Raw genomic sequence first — 16,792 nt, forward strand, 5'->3', positions numbered from 1 at the left:
AATGGGTTTGAAAATTCAAAAGAAAATTAAAAAAAAAAAAAAAAAAAAAAAATGGAAGCTACTTCTTAAAGAATTCCATCAAAAGCCTTTTTTTTTTTGCTAGGACTTTGACGCCATGTGATGTCTCATCTGGACTTGGAAAAATCAAGTGTACAAGGGAAAGAAATAAGAAGCTTGCTACATACAGTTCCCTCAAATTAAATGGGAAGGCTATCCACGAATCCAGATAAAAAAAGAGTAGCCCTTCCGTAGCCCTTCCATATGAGTAATATGGGCTTTATGAATATGATATCTATCAAAGTTAAATTTATTCAAGAAGTCTAAGAAGCACGGCATCGAGACAAAGTCAAATATCAAAGTAAAAGTGGGTTCATCAATATTCCCATTAAATTTACAAGATACAAATGGCACGAAGCCATATCAAGTATTAAAAGGCACGAAGCCGCGATGAGTCTCAAATAATATGAACTACGCTGGTTTGATTCCGTTAAGGATACGTAGGCAGTCTGATATCAATTTTCAGACGCAACCATGAAATCAAGCCAACGAACTACGCCGATTTGATTCCGTTAAGGATACGTAGGCAGTCTGATATCAAGTTTTAGACGCAACCGTGAAACCGAAACGAATCCCTGGTTTATATAAACTAAATTCACTCCTACTATCAAATACCAAAATGGCACAAAGCCGAAGAAAAGTTTCAAAGGGCACAAAGCAGTATCAAATCCCAAGTGGCATGAAGCCAAAGAAAAGTCTCAAATGGCATGAAGCCATATCAAATTTTCAAATGCTCCTCACCCGCATGAGCTAAAATTGCATAAGGCACCAACTGCTCCAATGGCTTAAAGTCCTCGCCCGCATGAGCTAAAACTGCACAAGGCATTAATGCTCCAATGGCTTAAAGTCCTCGCCCGTATGAAGTCCTCGCCCGTATGAGCTAAAACTGCACAAGGCATTATTGCTCCAATGGCTCAAAGTCCTCGCCCGCACGAGCTAAAACTGCAACAAGGCATCAAAACCAAAGAAGTACTAAATACCAAGGAACTACGAGTGACTTGATCCCTCAACGAGGGTACGTAGGCAATCTAGGGCTCTACCTAGGTGCAGTCACAAAATCAAATAAACATCCAAATCCCTAAGTTACGATTTATTCATATTATAATAAAAGGGTATTCCTTTCCCAAAGGAAGGGTTGTAATTAATAGGCGCGTAGCCTAGAATGGGTCGAACTCGAATTAATAAAACCCTCTTCAAGAAATGAACGAGGGTGAAATCGTATCGAGTGAATTATTTGTTTACATACTGTGTACAATTTTTGCTCAACAATCAAGATTGACTTTTTAATGTAAAAATGTGTTTTTTCATTAAAGTGAATAATATCGGGAGCTTTTCGTTAAGGTTCTCTATTTAGTATATGATTAAGATATAATACTTTATTATGTGAAACATTTTTTGTTGTTAAAATATGGTTTGCTTGCAGTTTGCCTAATCACGTGGGATTGGGATGCGGACGTGGGATGCTCATATCAACCAAAAACATTATCCCATATTTAAAGAGTTATATTAATTATGGAATTTCGGCGGCTTAATTGTTACATAACCCCGTCTGTCCGGAAACAAAAAAAGTAGAATATTGCTACATTTCTCCGGCCAGCGAATGCTGCTAAATTAACTTGACTAATTTGATTAAAAAAACCTAATTAACAAATACAATGCATGGGGCACCACTCGTAAATCTTAGTGATTCGTGACACGATTGATTCTGGATCTCTGATTATGTTCATGCACAATTAGAATTGATGTGTTCAACAATTTTTAAATTAGTTCATATAATACATTTTGTGAAGCAGTCCATGCTGTTTATATATTGAAGTGAGCATTATATAACGAAGATCATGCCAATGTTGTGAAGTTGGTTGAGTAGCTTGTGCCGTGCAACCAACCCAAACAGTATCAGCAAGGACGGCTCTAGGATCTAAACTTAGAGCGACCTGAACTTTGAAGCCAAAATCTAAGAACAAACATTTAATATCGTTGTTCAGAGAAAATTTGGGCATAAAAACAGGTAAGAAAAGAGAGCGACATAAAAAGATTGATCTCGGGGTTTTTTTGAGTGTTTGTTAATAAACTTATAATATGGCAGGCATGAATTTTTATGAGGTAGAAGAGACGAGACAAGTTTAATTAAGAGAGGAGGAGAGAGGGCGAAAGACCAAAAGAGGAAGCAAAGAGAAAAGTTGATGTCTTTGCACGTGCAATGGGAATAATTTATAATATTTTAGGCTGAATGGGTTGGATTTATAGGTGGCAAATCAGCCATTGAATTGCTAATAGGTACACGTCAAAATTCGTTTAATTTAATATCACTATAATATAGAGGTGAGATCAGTAGTGATGATGATGGTGTAAGGTGAAATCAAATTAAATGGATCTTAATGGGTACCCATTAACAACTCAATGCGTTGGTTTGCCACCTCTAGTTGGATTGGTATAACTCATGTGGACTAGATTGGCTAATGTTCCTATGTTATTTCTCTTCGGCTCAAATTTCGGTTGGGCTACATCCCGTCTCAGGATCCGCATTTCAGTTGAATATTGCACACGGTGATGTTAGAGATAATAAATTTTTAGATTATTTTTTGTAAACTATATGATGTGCTCTATAAAAAATGATCTAATAATTTGATTTCCCTAGTAATAGAATGGATGTACAAATGCTAACTATTACAAGAAAACGAAGATAAACAAACGACATACCAGTTATTGGTTCATTGTTCAATGTTAAAAAAAAAAACTGATAGAAGGAAAAGATTTCAAACTTTCATAAGGAAATTAAATAAAGAAGGAGACATACGAAAAAAAACATATAAAAAGGATCGACACTAGTGCACTAGTGATCTTTTTGTTTTCTGACTCGCAATTTTCATTTATGGGAAAACTAATGAAAATGGCTTGAAAACATTGAATTTTAACGATAAGGACAAAATAAAGGGTAAAGTGAATAGTACCATGATTGATTTTTCGTGTAAAAATTTGGTTTTTCGTTAAAATGAACAGTACTGGGAGCTTTTCGTTAAAGTTCCCTTTATTTATTCGTATCATTATCTGACAAGTTGTGTAAAAATGTTTTTTATATATTAATACTAGCGTTAATGAGTTAAATAATTAGTTTATAAGAGTGGAGAAGTCGGTGAGGATTGAACTTGCATTATGATGCATAAGTATAATTATTTTCATATCTATTGTAAATATGATATCTTTACGACAGTCAAATTAGAAGACGGATAATTCAAATTTGAGGAAATAAAAAGAAGTATACTGCATTTGCCAACTTAACTAAGCTCAAACATAAGAAAAATATTAGTCCGAAAGGTTAAGTAAAATCACTTATTCGAAAGAAAAAAAATGGAGCAATTAAAATTGCTCCGAGTATTTTTAATTCCAATGTATGTGAATTTCCATGTCGTATACAAGGATGTATATGTGCAATGTATTTTCATATTAATCAATTCCTCTAAACATTAGGCTTATTTATTGATTTGTCCAGTGAAAATTGCAATTTAGTCTCATTCACCTTTTAAATCTGGTTTCGTTTCACTTTGTCATTTGAAAACTGTCATTTTCGTCTATTTTGTCAAATAAACGTTACATCCAATGATACAACTCTTCTCCAAGTTTACAACGAATTGTCATCGTCGCCAAGAAGATTAGTTGCCGTCTGAACTCAAGGGCTTGATTTGCAAGCCTTAATTCCTTTCTCCTTTTTCACTTAACCCTAATTTGTTTTCTTACGTTTCTTGCCATAATTAACATTCGACTTGGTAAATATGTGGTGAAGAACCAAAATTCTCACAAAAGTGTCACATCACCAAGCATGTGATATCTTTGTTTGTGTCAAAAATAAAATGCACATACTATCCTTTCATTCAACGTCTGTTTAACATAATGGACGAAAATAAAATGAATAACAACTTACATAGCATGAATATATTGTAATTGTAATATCTCGTGCTAATAATATAATAACATAAGCTGATACGAAACACCATAATAATAATAATGGTAATACACATGCCATTTAAGTCAACTCTCCTCCACTAAACAAACATTTAAGAACAATGAATGTTAGTTTAACATAAACCATTCATTGAGTTGGATGATACCAAATAGGCAAAAAGATTTGGAATCAAACTTGTAGGCCATCGACCCTTATCACGTTAATATTTTACGTTTACGTGTACCTAACACTTATATATATATATATATATATATATATATATATATATATATTAAAGAATGTTATGTGAAGCTTGATCCAATGATGGATTGCTCCTTGATCCAATATGTGTAGTCTTCTTAACATTACTCAACATATTGTACTTAAATCAATAAATTTTGAAAGTAGACCATCAACTTTGCCACTGAAAGAGTAAATTGTAGCAATGATCCTTCAACTTTAACCCAATTGGAACAATGGTCTCTCAACTAAAAATCCATTACCATTGGTTCTTCAACTTATCAAAACGTGCAGCTATGGTCATTTTGGTCAATTCCGTTAGAATTTTCGTCAAAATGAGTCACGTATCATGCACGTAAGGCTAAATCAAGAGGCAAATATGGAAAATCAAATAAGAAAAATTATATAAATGGTCCCTCAACTTTAACCCAATTGGAGCAATGATCCCTCAACTAAAACTCATTTTGACAAAATTCTAACGGAGTTGACGAAAATGACCATAACTACACGTATTGATAAGCTTAGGGACCAATGGTAATGAAATTTTAGTTGAGGGACCATTGCTCCAATTTGATTAAAGTTGAGGGATCATTTCTACAATTTACTCCCACTAAAATTAGCTTTTTAATTTTTAATAGATATGATTCCATCCAATATCTTCAATTATTAGCAAATTAGCTTTTCGATTGAAATGATTCCTTGCAATATCTTCGATTATTGGCAAAATGTCTTATGTCAAACGTATGCAGTAAATATACTAAATAAAGTAATCAATTTATGGTTTTTTTTTAACATTCGTTAAACAAACTAAAGTCTCTAATGACAAGATGTGCCATTTGATTGTGGTTAGGGTGGACGGCAAAAGAATACATAACAATTTACATAGCACGAATATATTGTTACTGTAAGGTCTCACGCTAATAATATAATTAAGAACATAAATTGACATGAAACAACATAATAGTGGTAATACTCATGCCATATTTGTGATACCAACACTCTAGCTGATCCCGTCAGTGCGTATTTGTGAATTCAGTTAACAAAATAACTGATATGCTACACTCTAGCTGCTCCTCCGGTCTTCAACCATGCATGTTCCCCAAGTATGTATTTGTGATTTATATTTGACAAAATAACTGCTAACCTGTACTTTCTGTTCCTTAGTTCTTCAACCATGCATGTGCCCCAGGTTTAGTGATGAATACCGTGCCAAGATGGCAAGATTAATCACATAAATCAAATCATTTCAATCATATTAATCCTTTAGAATTTCTTTAAATTAATATTGCTCATGTTACGTTAATTAGGTAGATTATGAAAGAAGTTGAGGTTCTATCATAAAATTCATTGACAATATGAAGAGTATCCCAACTCCTAATATCATTATATGCACATGCAATGTCCTTTTTTTTTTCTTTTATAATATTTTGTGGTTGGAAAATTTGAGCCAGGAGATTATGTTGTGGTTGGTTGAATACTGTATGTTGGATCAAACTATATATGCTAGTTAACCCTTGAAGAAAACAGCCACGACCTTTAACACCCCTCTTCTGCGCCTATCCTATTCTGAATATACCATGAAAACACCTCAACCTCCTCCTGTTGTTCCCCGATACTTGCAAGAAAATGAACCTAGCCAAGAAGACAAAGACCTTATATCCTCTCTACCTACAGAAAAAGGTTGGATTGGAAATAGCCTTCACAAGTACCAAGGTTTTTGGCAGGCAACTGCGCACATGCAGGGAGTTTTGGCATGCCAGAAACACTTTCGAGCTCTAGAATCTGATATCATTCTCGTTACCACTCCCAAATCAGGCACGACTTGGCTCATGGCAATTTTGTTTGCCCTAGTGAAACGAGCGCACTATCTGGACCTTCGGCGACACCCTTTGCTCACAGAAAACCCTCATGTTCTTGTGCCCTGTTTGGAGTTAGATGTCTACACTGACAAACAGGTACTTCCTGACCTCTCCTCCCTGGCCCCTCCGAGGCTCTTTTCGACTCATTTACCGTATGTGTCTCTGCCGGATTCTGTCAAACATTCCGGTTGCAAAGTTGTTTACTTGTCTAGAGATCCTAAAGATGCTTTTGTTTCACTTTGGCACTTCGTGAACAAACTGAGACCCGTGGGTAGTGGAACCATGTCACTTCACGAAGCGTTCGATAAGTTCTGCCGGGGAGTGAGTTCGTTCGGACCCTTTTGGGATCATGTACTGGGGTTTTGGAACGAGAGCTTAAAGAGACCTGAAAGTGCATTTTTCATCAAGTTTGAGGAAATGAAACAAGAGCCCGCTCTTCAACTGAGGAGGCTGGCCGAGTTCTTGGGGTGCCCATTTTCCCCGGAAGAAGAGACGCATGGAATTGTGGACGGTATCTTAAGGTTGTGTAGTTTTGACAATTTAAGCAATTTGGTTGTGAATAAAAGTGGGAAATTGCCGGCCGGTATGGAGAATAGTGCATTCTTTAGGAAAGGTGAAGTTGGAGATTCGACGAATTATTTGACCACTGAGATGGTGAAAAAACTAGACTCCATTACTCAAGAGAAGTTGTATGGTTCCGGGCTAAAGTTCTAGGGTTTGCATCGTTTTTTTCTCTCTGTGTGAGTCTCCTTGTGAGCGAGTTTTTCAAATTTTGGTAAATCGTTTTGTCACTGGCTTTAGCCATAGCCAAGGTCGGCGGCAATCCATTATCTGTGTGTGAGGGTTCTTTGTGTGTTTTTCTGTTTAGAGCTCATCTTTTAGGTTGTGCTTTTCGTTTGTAGTTGGAGGTGCCAATGTTGTTGTGTGCTTTATGTGTTTTTAAGGCCTCCACTCTTGTATATGTGGTGTGTTGGTAATAAAACGTCACCTTGTGACAAAAAAAAAAGGTTCTTGGGTTTGCTTATTACTGCTTATGACATCTTTATTTATTTGGGGTTGAGAAGTCATTAATGAGGAAGTGAAAGAAGGGAAATGTATGGGATCAACTAGTTCCCTAGTATTAATAAACCTTGACGTAACGCATATCAACTAGTTACCTAGTAGTAACTCATCTCTATTTTTTCCATGTGTAGCATAGGAGAAATCTGGAATTATAATAATCTCAGTACTCATGTTTAATAAACGTTGGAATAAGTCACTAATGAGAAATTGAATTATTAATTCCATATAAGTAATGATAAACTAGTGCTTAATATTTTTTGTCATCCTCTCTGCAAATCAGTAATCCAACTCTAATGACTAAAATTACCACCAGTTCCACCTTCCTAGGAAAGTTTGATCACTACTAAAAAAGGCAATAGTCAAGCCTTGAAAGTATCGAAGGAGTGAAAGTAACTTGAATCACCAACCCTGTCTCTCTTTCTTGCTCCCTTAGGCTCTTGCTTTTCGATTTGCATCAGATCTATTTCGATGTTCAAAACTGTGATAATTAATTCGAGTTGATGCTTTAGAATATGGACCATATGGGTATATAATATAGTCTTGAATATTAGGATAACTAAATAAAATGATAAAACATAGGGAATTTTTCTAGTTTCAGTAAGTGAATTGGAAGAAAGTTGGAGTCCTTGAATTGAGTCATACAAGTGTATCTCTCCCTACAAATTGAATAATTACTTTTTTGTTTTGTTTTTAGCTTCTGTATTTTTTTTTTTTGCTTGGAGGGTGGAAGGAGGGAAGAAAGAAAAAGAATGAATGGAAACAACTTAACATGGCTTTAAGTTTTTAGTTTGCATGCCTTTTCTTATACGTTTATTTTACAACTCTCAGTGGCGGAGCTATAATTTCATGTGTTGTAGAATCTCACGCTTCAGTGGCGGAGCTATAATTTCAGTGGCGAAACTTGATAGAATAAAGAGAAGTGAAGACTGCACTTTAACAAGAGGGATAGAGAGAAAATGAGGTCTGACCTATAACTGAAAAGAGTTTCGATTTAGAACACACTTGAATATTAAGGGTACTAAACTGATTATAGTAGCAAGAAAAAAGAAAGGCAAGGTTGGCTAGGAACCATTCTGATAGTTCCTTAGTGGCTCCGCCATTGAAATGTACACCACCATCCTTCCTTCCCTCTTCTTCCTACCTCCAAATGAAAACTAACACGAAACGATCGTTAAACGAGAGCTTAATCATTATTAAGGTGACAACACAAATAATTTGTCAAACTCACTCCATCATTATCAGCACTGTCGTCTAAAGAGAAAAGGGATAAAGAGAGAGGAAAAAAAAAATCTTGTAGCTCAAACTTTAAAGTGGACCCCCACCCAAAGAAAGACTGTCTATGTAAGGCATGACGAACCCTAATTTTAGTGTCGTGGTTCATGCATGCTTTTGGCAATTGTCATTAATAATTACTAATTGTCAACTCAAAGAAACTTAATCACGTAATCAATGATAAAATACACCTACAGAGACTAATCCAGCACTTCGGACCATTGAGGGGGCATTTGTTGCACCGGACTATCTCGGACTGGACTAGCTTTAAGGACTAAGCTGGACTGGCTTAGACTAGACTAAGCTGGACTGACTTAGTGAAGCGTTTGATGCAGTGCCGGATTAAGAAGCAGGATTCTAATATTATATTATTAAATCTATGTATACAATATTTTATCATTAATTTAATCTAATCTACTAACTTTTTTATTATTATTTTATCATTTGGCTAGAATCATCTTCTTCCCTTATTCATTTTTATCTCCGCCCATTGACTCCCTCCCCTCTCCCTTTTTTTCTGCCTTTTCTCCCTCTTTTTCTCAGTACTACCGTCTTCCCCCAAAAAACCCCAACCCCTCCCTCTCAAGCTTTAATCGCCAATTTAATGGCAGCCATGTGAGCTTTCCTGTTCAGCTTCCTCTCTCTCTTCCCTTTGTTTTTCCGTTCAAATCCCTCTCTCTCTTCCTTTTACCTCTTTTCCCGTCCAACTTCACTTGTTCTTCCATGGGTGAGGATTGAAGTTGCAGACGGCATGGGTGGGTGGAGCTAGGTATGGGCATAGGCAGGGATTGGAGTTGCAGACGGCAAGGGGTGCAATTTGGTCGGGTCGCCGAGAATATTGTCGTAGTTCTCTCGGATTTGAAACGAGGGAATGGTCTTGGTGTGGTGCTGTTATCTCGTTGGAGAGAAGACGCAACGTAGACGAAGCAAGGTCTTCGCATAGGGAGGACGCCAAGCGGCGCAAAGGAGACGAAGCAAGTCTTAGCAGTCCTGTGGTTTTCGGGGAGCTTCGCTAAGACGACCTAGCGAGGGAGATAGTCCACACGAGTCCGGGCTAGTCTCATTTAAGTTAGTCCCCAAGCTTACCAAACATGGGACAATAATCCCAGCCAGTCCAGTCCCACTTAAGAAGGTGAAACAAACGCCCCTTGAAAGGTTTATTCACAAAGGCCAAATGCTAATTTTTATTTCACTATATTTTAGTGCCTCAATGATGAGACGATTCGAAAGAACTTCTTTGCATTGAGTGTGTCATTGTGACGGCATTTAAAAACTCAGGCGCTACTATGTCTTGAAATTAAAACACATATCAGTACTTTTTAATTTTTAACAAACGATAATATCTACACTAAAGACGTAGTGGATTAAGCCTCACATTGGACTAGCCATAATAATATGGTTTAAATTCGTCTTTGGGGATAGAATAGGACTTAAAACCTCTCACTTACAAGTGAAGAAGAATATCACTAAAGTATAATACTAAGTGACAGCATATCAGTACTTAATTGAATTGAATCGCCCCATAGGCCCGTTGTAAGCAACTCTTCCGAAAGCCGAGCCAAGTGCTGTGCTCTTTAATTTTTTTCTTGCATTGGGTCTTCATAATTTTCATTAATTTTTAGCTCTGTTTCCAGCGCAAGGCGGCCCATGTTTTTTATGATGAAGCCCATAGGCCCAAGCATTTTTCGTGGGCTCAACTCAAGCCACAGAAGTCAGATTCAACGTTACATCACAATGACAAACTGATTTGGAAAAATATGTGTTTCATTTATAATTCATATTTGCTTGCTGCTTCATCCAAGTTTTAGTAGAAATCGTTAAAAATCACACTATATATGCAAAGCAATTCATCGAATCTAGTTGAAATCGTTGGGTTTGCCAATTTTGATGTTCTGCTCGCCTAAGAAAGCCGTTATAGCGTTCTTTTGCCAGCTTTTGAAACTCCTGCAATCAACAATCAAAAGTTGTATAAGATAACATTTCAATAAAACTTCCACAAGCGAAAACAAAATCTCTCATGCAATCAACAAACGTCGGCTTGCCTAAGAGTTGTAGCTTTCAACCTTCTTGTGTTTCAGATTACATCTTTTAGGACCTAAAAATGTTTGATATGCAAGTCATGTATTAACAAAAACCTAACTTACTTTTGATCAAGATGAGCTATAACTTCCCCACCAGGGAAAGCCGACTGGGTAGCCTCAAATGCTGCTTTGATTGCGTGTTTCCAAGTTCCACCAATGTCCTTCGTATCTTTTGCATTTGTTCCTGCTTTGGACTGATTTGGATCTTCCATCGGCAAGGAATAACCCGAAAGTAGATGGCCTACCCACACCCCATCTTTCCTGTACTTGCAAAGAACGGGACTATGTTCACGGAGTAAACCAAATCTCTCCACTTTATCCATCATCAATAAATATTTCTACATTACATATTAAATCCAGACAGCAATCAGACTAGTATAAGATATTCACAGAATAAGTGACTTTCACATGTGAAAAAAGGTATACAAATTTCAAAGAGATGAAAGGGGAAGCGAGAAGAGGGAAGGAGAAAGAGGGAAGGAGGGGGGGTGGGGGGTGGGGAGGGAGATGAAGAAAGTGCCATCTATAGTCTAGTAATCCCATTTGTTTTTAGCAGATTATTTACCTATTTACTTCAACACAATCAATTAAAATGATGAGGTTCAGTTCACAGTTAATAAGTGATGCATCAAACCGCAAAAGAAGGAAACAAAGAATAAAGCTGGATATGAGCAAACTGTAAAATGCTATAACTTACAGGACTATATCCATATGCCGAGGAGCATAATGTCCACCACCTAATCCAAGAAGAATTTTATTCTTATCCTTCTCCCTAGATCGCCAATAATATAGAAAATGAAGTTAGAGAAGCATCAAACTTTGGTTAAAATTGCAAACAAAGACATGAGCTTTTCAAGAAAATCAATATACCCGTTCCAGTTTCCAACAGCAGCTCCTCCTCCAAGCCCAAGTCCTTCCCAAACCAACTGCAAGAACAGAAATTGCCACCAATTTACTCTCATGAGTTGTTTATTCAATTTTTTTATTTTTAAAGATCAGGGAAAACTAGAAACGTTACGAAGAGGGAAAGTATTTATTCAACAGTAGGACGTATCAATGACTCTTGCTCAAATGATTGAAATGGTTAACTGTGTACTTAACTAGAGCAATAACTTGTGCTGCATCCTGCCTTTTCCAGTACTCATCTGTACTGCCTATATCAACCAGAAGGAACAAATAAAAAAAAAACAAAGAAACCCTCAAGTGCATGGTAAAAAATACGAAAAACCATGTCATATGCCGAAACTTCAGACCGAGCAGTTACAACAATAGAAATAGCAGAAGCAGTAAACTTTACCCTTTGAACGAAATAAATCAATTCTACGAACTGATCATCAAAAGGTATAAAAAAATGTTCATAAGATTACTAAAAACGCATTGGAGGAAAGTAAAAATTCATGCCGCGCAATGGAAATATGTATAATTTTCCCTTCCAACAAAAAGAACAAATAGCATCATGCAATGTAATTCCAGAATGAAAAGCATAAGAGCAACGGGGTTCATCAAAAACTCACCAATCTCTACGAACATAGTGGGCGTATTCGTTACCGGTCCATGATGCGTACCCTCCAATGTAATCTACATTCAAACATACACAACGGTATAAATTATGAACACACAGACTCAGACTCACACACACACATTTACACACACATTTACACAAACATATGACGAGCATTAAAAACGGAGATCAAGAGAGTGAGAAGGAAACCTCGAACTCAGGAACCATGTTGTGGGCTTGGGCAAGCTTCTTCAGGTGCCTGAGCCAGGGTCCAATGCGGGGGCTCGGCGGCGCAGCCCAACCTGGCTTCCCGCCTTGCGGCCCAGCCTCGCCTTCACGCAGATGAGGGATTCCGATCGGGTGTACGGTCAGTGCCGGACGGTTGGAGACGGCGGTGTGTTTGCTCAGGAATATCACCTCGTCGACTCGCTCCCCGGTGGCCTCCTCCCACCGCCTGTCCAAGTCGTCTTCTTCCACAATTCCCCTGCTGTGTAGCAAAACCCTCACTCCTCCTCCTCCATTAGCAAACCCCTTCATGTCCTGTAAACAGGAAGGGGAGGGGTCCCACCCGGGCATGGCTAGGAGGGCATTGGCCGGGTTGATGGAGGCCGGGTCGGTCGTCGTCGCCACGATCAGCGTCACCATCTCCTTTGTCGTTTCTGTGGCTGTGCAGCTAGCAGCGTTGCGGAGGGGAAAAATGCTTTTGTTTACTGTTTTGCCGCGACTGGCAATGAAGTGAGAGATGGCCTTAAACGACGTCGGGTTGAGGAGCTTTGCCATTTGGGCATTTGACTGTTTCGTCCAATGGCTTGGATTTGAAAAGATTCAAGTTGACAAGATAAAAACAACTACGTCTCTTGTAATTTGATTTTGGTCTCATTTTATATTTGTAACTCAAAAATCATTACTTTTTTACTTCAAAATTTGTTCGTTTTACAGGATTCTCTTTCCGTGACATTCATAGTTGCTTACTAAAATATATATGTAACTCAACACTCAATAAAACTATGTCACATATGCAATAAATTTGACTATTACTCCTCTTAGCATTTAACAATAAAAAATATTAAATTAAAAGAAATTGGAGAAATGAAAAAAAATTAATTAATTAGCCTTGTGCACTTAAATCAAACCTACATAAAAAATTAATAAATTTAAAATAAATGTGGAACAATTTTGAGATTTATAGAGACGACTTTTGAATTTTAAAGAACAAAATAGAATCAGAATTGAGTTTTAAATAGTAAAATAGAATGAATTTTAAGTTTTCAAAAATGTAATGACGATTTTCAAAATCGAAATTTAGGACATAGCTTAAAATAAACCTAAAAACTAAACATTCTAGCGTGTGGGACGAATAAGCGGAAATCTTTGATAATGGACGACATAAAGGGCGGTGTCGTCCGCGGCTAGATAAACGACATCAAGAAAGCACAGTGATCAGGGGGCGTTAGAAATTGCAGACAGCGGAGGGAAGGGGATAGATGTTGAAGTTGCAGCGGTTATCTCTCGCGATGGCTCTCAAACCCCACCGCCTTCACTCCAGTATCTCTCTCTCTCTCTCTCTCTCTCTCTCTCTCTCTCCTCTGTATTTTTATTTCCGGTTAAGCTTTTTGGAATTTACACTGGGAGTAATTGGCTCGCTCACAGTTGCAGATACGACGTCGCAGAGCGGACCCAAAAAGGCGAGGACGATGACCACCGAAACCTCCTCCATGAAAGACGCCTTCTCCAAATACGCCGATTACCTCAACAATCTTGTAATCCCTAATTTAAACTTCACCAATTTGCAGCTCTGCGAGCGATTCGAAGGTTTTTACAAGGTGGGTTTTTGCCTGTTTTGTTTGTAGAATGACAAGCGGGAAAGGGTCGTAAAAGCAAGTCGCGATATCACCATTAACAGCAAAAAGGTCATCTTTCAGGTTCACAGGTAAGAAAGCTGCGACCTTTTGCTTCAAATTTTGTTTCTGTTTTTTGGTTTTTATTTTTTAATTTTTTGTAATTTTATTTATATTATCATTGAAATGCTGTTGCTGTGGAATTTGAACTTGAACAGAATCAGTAAACACAACAAAGAGGAAGTCCTGCAGAAGGCTGAAAAGGATTTAGTAGCTGTGACGGATCAGTACATTTCCCGGCTGGTTAGAGAGCTGCAGGGGACTGATTTTTGGAAGCTGAGACGAGCATACTCACCTGGGGTGAGTGTGGAGTTCTCCTGCTTGTGCTTCTAAATGTCGGGTTTCCGTTAATACCTGGTTAACTCACTTGTCAGTTTATGCTTGGACTTGTGCAGGTACAAGAATATGTTGAAGCTGCAACCTTCTGTAAATTTTGCAGGACTGGGACTCTTTTAAATCTTGAGGAGATAAATGCCACCTTGCTGCCACTCAGTGATCCGTCTCTTGAACCTTTGCAGATCAATGTACTTGATTATCTGCTCGGGGTATTTTCTTCAACTTGCGGTTAAAATTATTTGCGTGAAATGAAAACTGTATGCCAGTTGATTAATTGAATATGGTTTTGGGATTAAGTGGACTGAATTCACTTTGTCTGTGTTTATCAAAGAAAAACATGTGTTAGTGTAACTCAGGGACACACACACACACACACACACACACACACACACACACTTAAAAATAAATACATTGGGAGGTGATGTCTTTATGCACCTGTTAGATTTAACGAGAGCTTTTGTATTAACACATTCTACATCCATTTCTCAACGACATATATGTTTATGTTATCAGAAGAGTAACTCAGTGTTGTACTACTGCAGCTTGCAGATTTGACTGGAGAGCTGATGCGGTTGGCAATTGGTCGAATTTCAGATGGAGAACTTGAATTTGCTGATAAGATATGCAAGTTTGTGCGTGAAATTTACAGGGAACTGACCCTTGTTGTTCCATTTATGGATGAGAGCAATGACATGAAGACAAAAATGGATACAATGCTTCAAAGTGTTATGAAGATAGAAAATGGTATAGTTTCGATGTCCAAAACTGTAATTACATTTGAATTCATGCTTTAGAATATGGATATATAATATAGTCTTGCATATTGGGAATAACTAAATGAAATGGTAAAACATAGGGAAATTTTCTCCTTCCAATTTGTGAATTCGAACAAAGTTGGAGTCCTTGAATTTTGAGCCATACAAGTGTATCTCTCCCTACAAATTGAGAATAAGAAGACATGAAAACTTTGAAAACATTTCAGAAGTAGTAATCAACCGTAACTAAATTCCGAATTCATATTATGATCTTAAATTGTGATTTTATCTTTTTTGCATGTATACTAGCAGAGCTCTAATAACTTCTTAATTTTTCTTTGTAAAAGTTTCTATCACTCATTTTTTCGTCCCAAAAGAGAAATCCTTTTTAGTAACTTGTGATCTTTCTGTAGCTTGCTTCGGTGTTCATGTGAGAGGATCAGAGTATATGCCGCTACTTGGCTCCGACGATCCAACTTCCTTCTTATTGGCAGTGCCCGATGTCGAAATATGATGTAATTCCTGATTGTCACATTCTCATTCCTTCTACTTAATTACTTATATTATGAGGTGTTATAATTAACTAAGGAGAAGAGTTCTTGATTTCGACAAGGGTTGTTTCTCAAGGAGCATATATTGCCACTTGCATTTTGTTCGGATGTATTTGCGGTTCATCATCATTATCTTCTGGTCGCTGGTTGATGAACAATTCCTGCGTATGTTTTCTCAGTAAAGCAGTAAGCTTTAAAATTCTTCTCTTTGTAATTTTTTGAGGATTAGATTTGTAGAGCTTGGAGCGAAACCCTTTGACACGAGGTTCACATGAGAGTGCAGGATTGCCCTTTCCTGGTAATTTCTTACTTTAATCAATTTATGCGAACATCTCCCTGCAGTTTAGTATTGAACTCACTAAAAATATATATTATCATTGCATTCATGTGAATTGCAACTTTACATAATAAGTCATAGCTCTTATAAATTCAAAGAGTTGTATAGTTACCAAGGCCGGTCCTAAGTTTTTGGGTGCTCAATGCGAAGGCTCAAAATATGGTTTTTTTTAATACGGAAACATATGTTTAAAAAAAATTATTTAACAAGGGCTGAAACCCAGTTGAAGCTGGGGGCTAGGCCCTCACGTTCAAATTATATTACTTGAGAAAATATACAGGGAGGACATGGTACCTAAACCCTGACAGTCAAAAGTACATGATATAACAAAAATTTCCTATCAAAATTATCATTCCAACACATATTATATATTATAAAAACCCTAACATCTATTATATTATAAAAGCCCTAACACATAGTCATAACATATTAGAAAAATTGATAAAATTGAAACTAAAAATTGGGTTTAAAATGAAATCAAATAATTCAATTCATCAACAACAACAATTCTATACATCAATTATCATATAATTATATGTCATTTGCAAAATTTTATATTAAATTATGAATTAATAATTCAAATTTTAAAAATTAGTTTACCTCAAAACTCAAAAGGGTTGGTGAATGGTGCAGCGCTAAGGAGTTTTGGGAGTTAAAATGTTGCACTTGCAGCCAATGGAATTGGGAGAAAAGGACAAAGACGACAAGAGAGTGGGGTGGTCCCCTTATGTTCTTTTTAAAATGCCCAAAACTTGGGCCGTTACATCTTTTGTCAAACTTGGGCTCTTGCCCTGCAGCCCCTATTTTGGGCTCTGGACACTGACCTGTTGCCATTGGGCCTGGGCCGGGCCTGACAGTTACAACGTGAATGACTATCCCACAATTTCTAATCGTGCTCACTTA

The 16,792-nt window shown here is 37.2% G+C and overlaps 3 protein-coding genes across 4 annotated transcripts; 2 read left to right on the plus strand and 1 right to left on the minus strand.

Moving 5' to 3' along the window:
* Nucleotides 1-5,735: 5,735 nt before the first annotated feature.
* Nucleotides 5,736-7,120, plus strand: LOC103402780 (cytosolic sulfotransferase 5-like). The gene has a single exon (XM_008341539.4). The coding sequence runs from the start codon at nt 5,815-5,817 to the stop codon at nt 6,808-6,810; it is 996 nt and encodes a 331-aa protein (XP_008339761.1). The 5' UTR covers nt 5,736-5,814; the 3' UTR covers nt 6,811-7,120.
* A 3,056-nt stretch (nt 7,121-10,176) lies between these two features.
* Nucleotides 10,177-12,867, minus strand: LOC103402781 (D-aminoacyl-tRNA deacylase-like). Its single transcript, XM_008341540.4, has 7 exons — nt 12,223-12,867; nt 12,026-12,089; nt 11,613-11,665; nt 11,382-11,437; nt 11,209-11,283; nt 10,575-10,772; nt 10,177-10,374 (listed from the first exon to the last, which is right to left on the minus strand). Exons 1-7 carry the CDS (start codon nt 12,790-12,792, stop codon nt 10,287-10,289), a joined length of 1,104 nt encoding a protein of 367 aa, XP_008339762.3. The 5' UTR covers nt 12,793-12,867; the 3' UTR covers nt 10,177-10,286.
* Nucleotides 12,868-13,345: 478 nt separating this feature from the next.
* LOC103402782 (uncharacterized) lies at nt 13,346-15,854 on the plus strand. Of its 2 annotated transcripts, XM_029096101.2 has the most exons (8): nt 13,375-13,557; nt 13,663-13,772; nt 13,863-13,942; nt 14,069-14,210; nt 14,306-14,455; nt 14,789-14,990; nt 15,415-15,516; nt 15,615-15,854. In XM_029096101.2, exons 1-7 carry the CDS (start codon nt 13,497-13,499, stop codon nt 15,513-15,515), a joined length of 846 nt encoding a protein of 281 aa, XP_028951934.2. In that variant the 5' UTR covers nt 13,375-13,496; the 3' UTR covers nt 15,516; nt 15,615-15,854. The 2 variants fall into 2 exon arrangements, with proteins under 2 accessions (XP_008339763.3, XP_028951934.2); XM_008341541.4 differs by having other exon boundaries at nt 13,346-13,557; nt 15,415-15,854.
* The last annotated feature ends 938 nt before the right edge of the window (nt 15,855-16,792 follow it).

Source organism: Malus domestica, chromosome 16 (assembly GCF_042453785.1).
Source record: "Malus domestica chromosome 16, GDT2T_hap1".
Classification (NCBI taxonomy): domain Eukaryota; kingdom Viridiplantae; phylum Streptophyta; class Magnoliopsida; order Rosales; family Rosaceae; genus Malus; species Malus domestica.

Bases quoted from the DNA above. Each gene is read 5' to 3' on its own strand.
- LOC103402781 (XM_008341540.4), bottom strand. From the start codon at position 12,792: ATGGCAAAGCTCCTCAACCCGACGTCGTTTAAGGCCATCTCTCACTTC. The intron at 11,284-11,381 runs GTATATTGATTT...TTGGCGATCTAG, and splicing joins GCTGTTGGAAACTGGAACGG to GGAGAAGGATAAGAATAAAA. The intron at 10,773-11,208 runs GTAAGTTATAGC...TTGCAAGTACAG, and splicing joins CGGCATATGGATATAGTCCT to GAAAGATGGGGTGTGGGTAG.
- LOC103402782 (XM_008341541.4), top strand. From the start codon at position 13,497: ATGTTGAAGTTGCAGCGGTTATCTCTCGCGATGGCTCTCAAACCCCAC. The intron at 13,558-13,662 runs GTATCTCTCTCT...GCTCGCTCACAG, and splicing joins ACCCCACCGCCTTCACTCCA to TTGCAGATACGACGTCGCAG. The intron at 14,211-14,305 runs GTGAGTGTGGAG...GGACTTGTGCAG, and splicing joins GACGAGCATACTCACCTGGG to GTACAAGAATATGTTGAAGC.
- LOC103402780 (XM_008341539.4), top strand. From the start codon at position 5,815: ATGAAAACACCTCAACCTCCTCCTGTTGTTCCCCGATACTTGCAAGAA.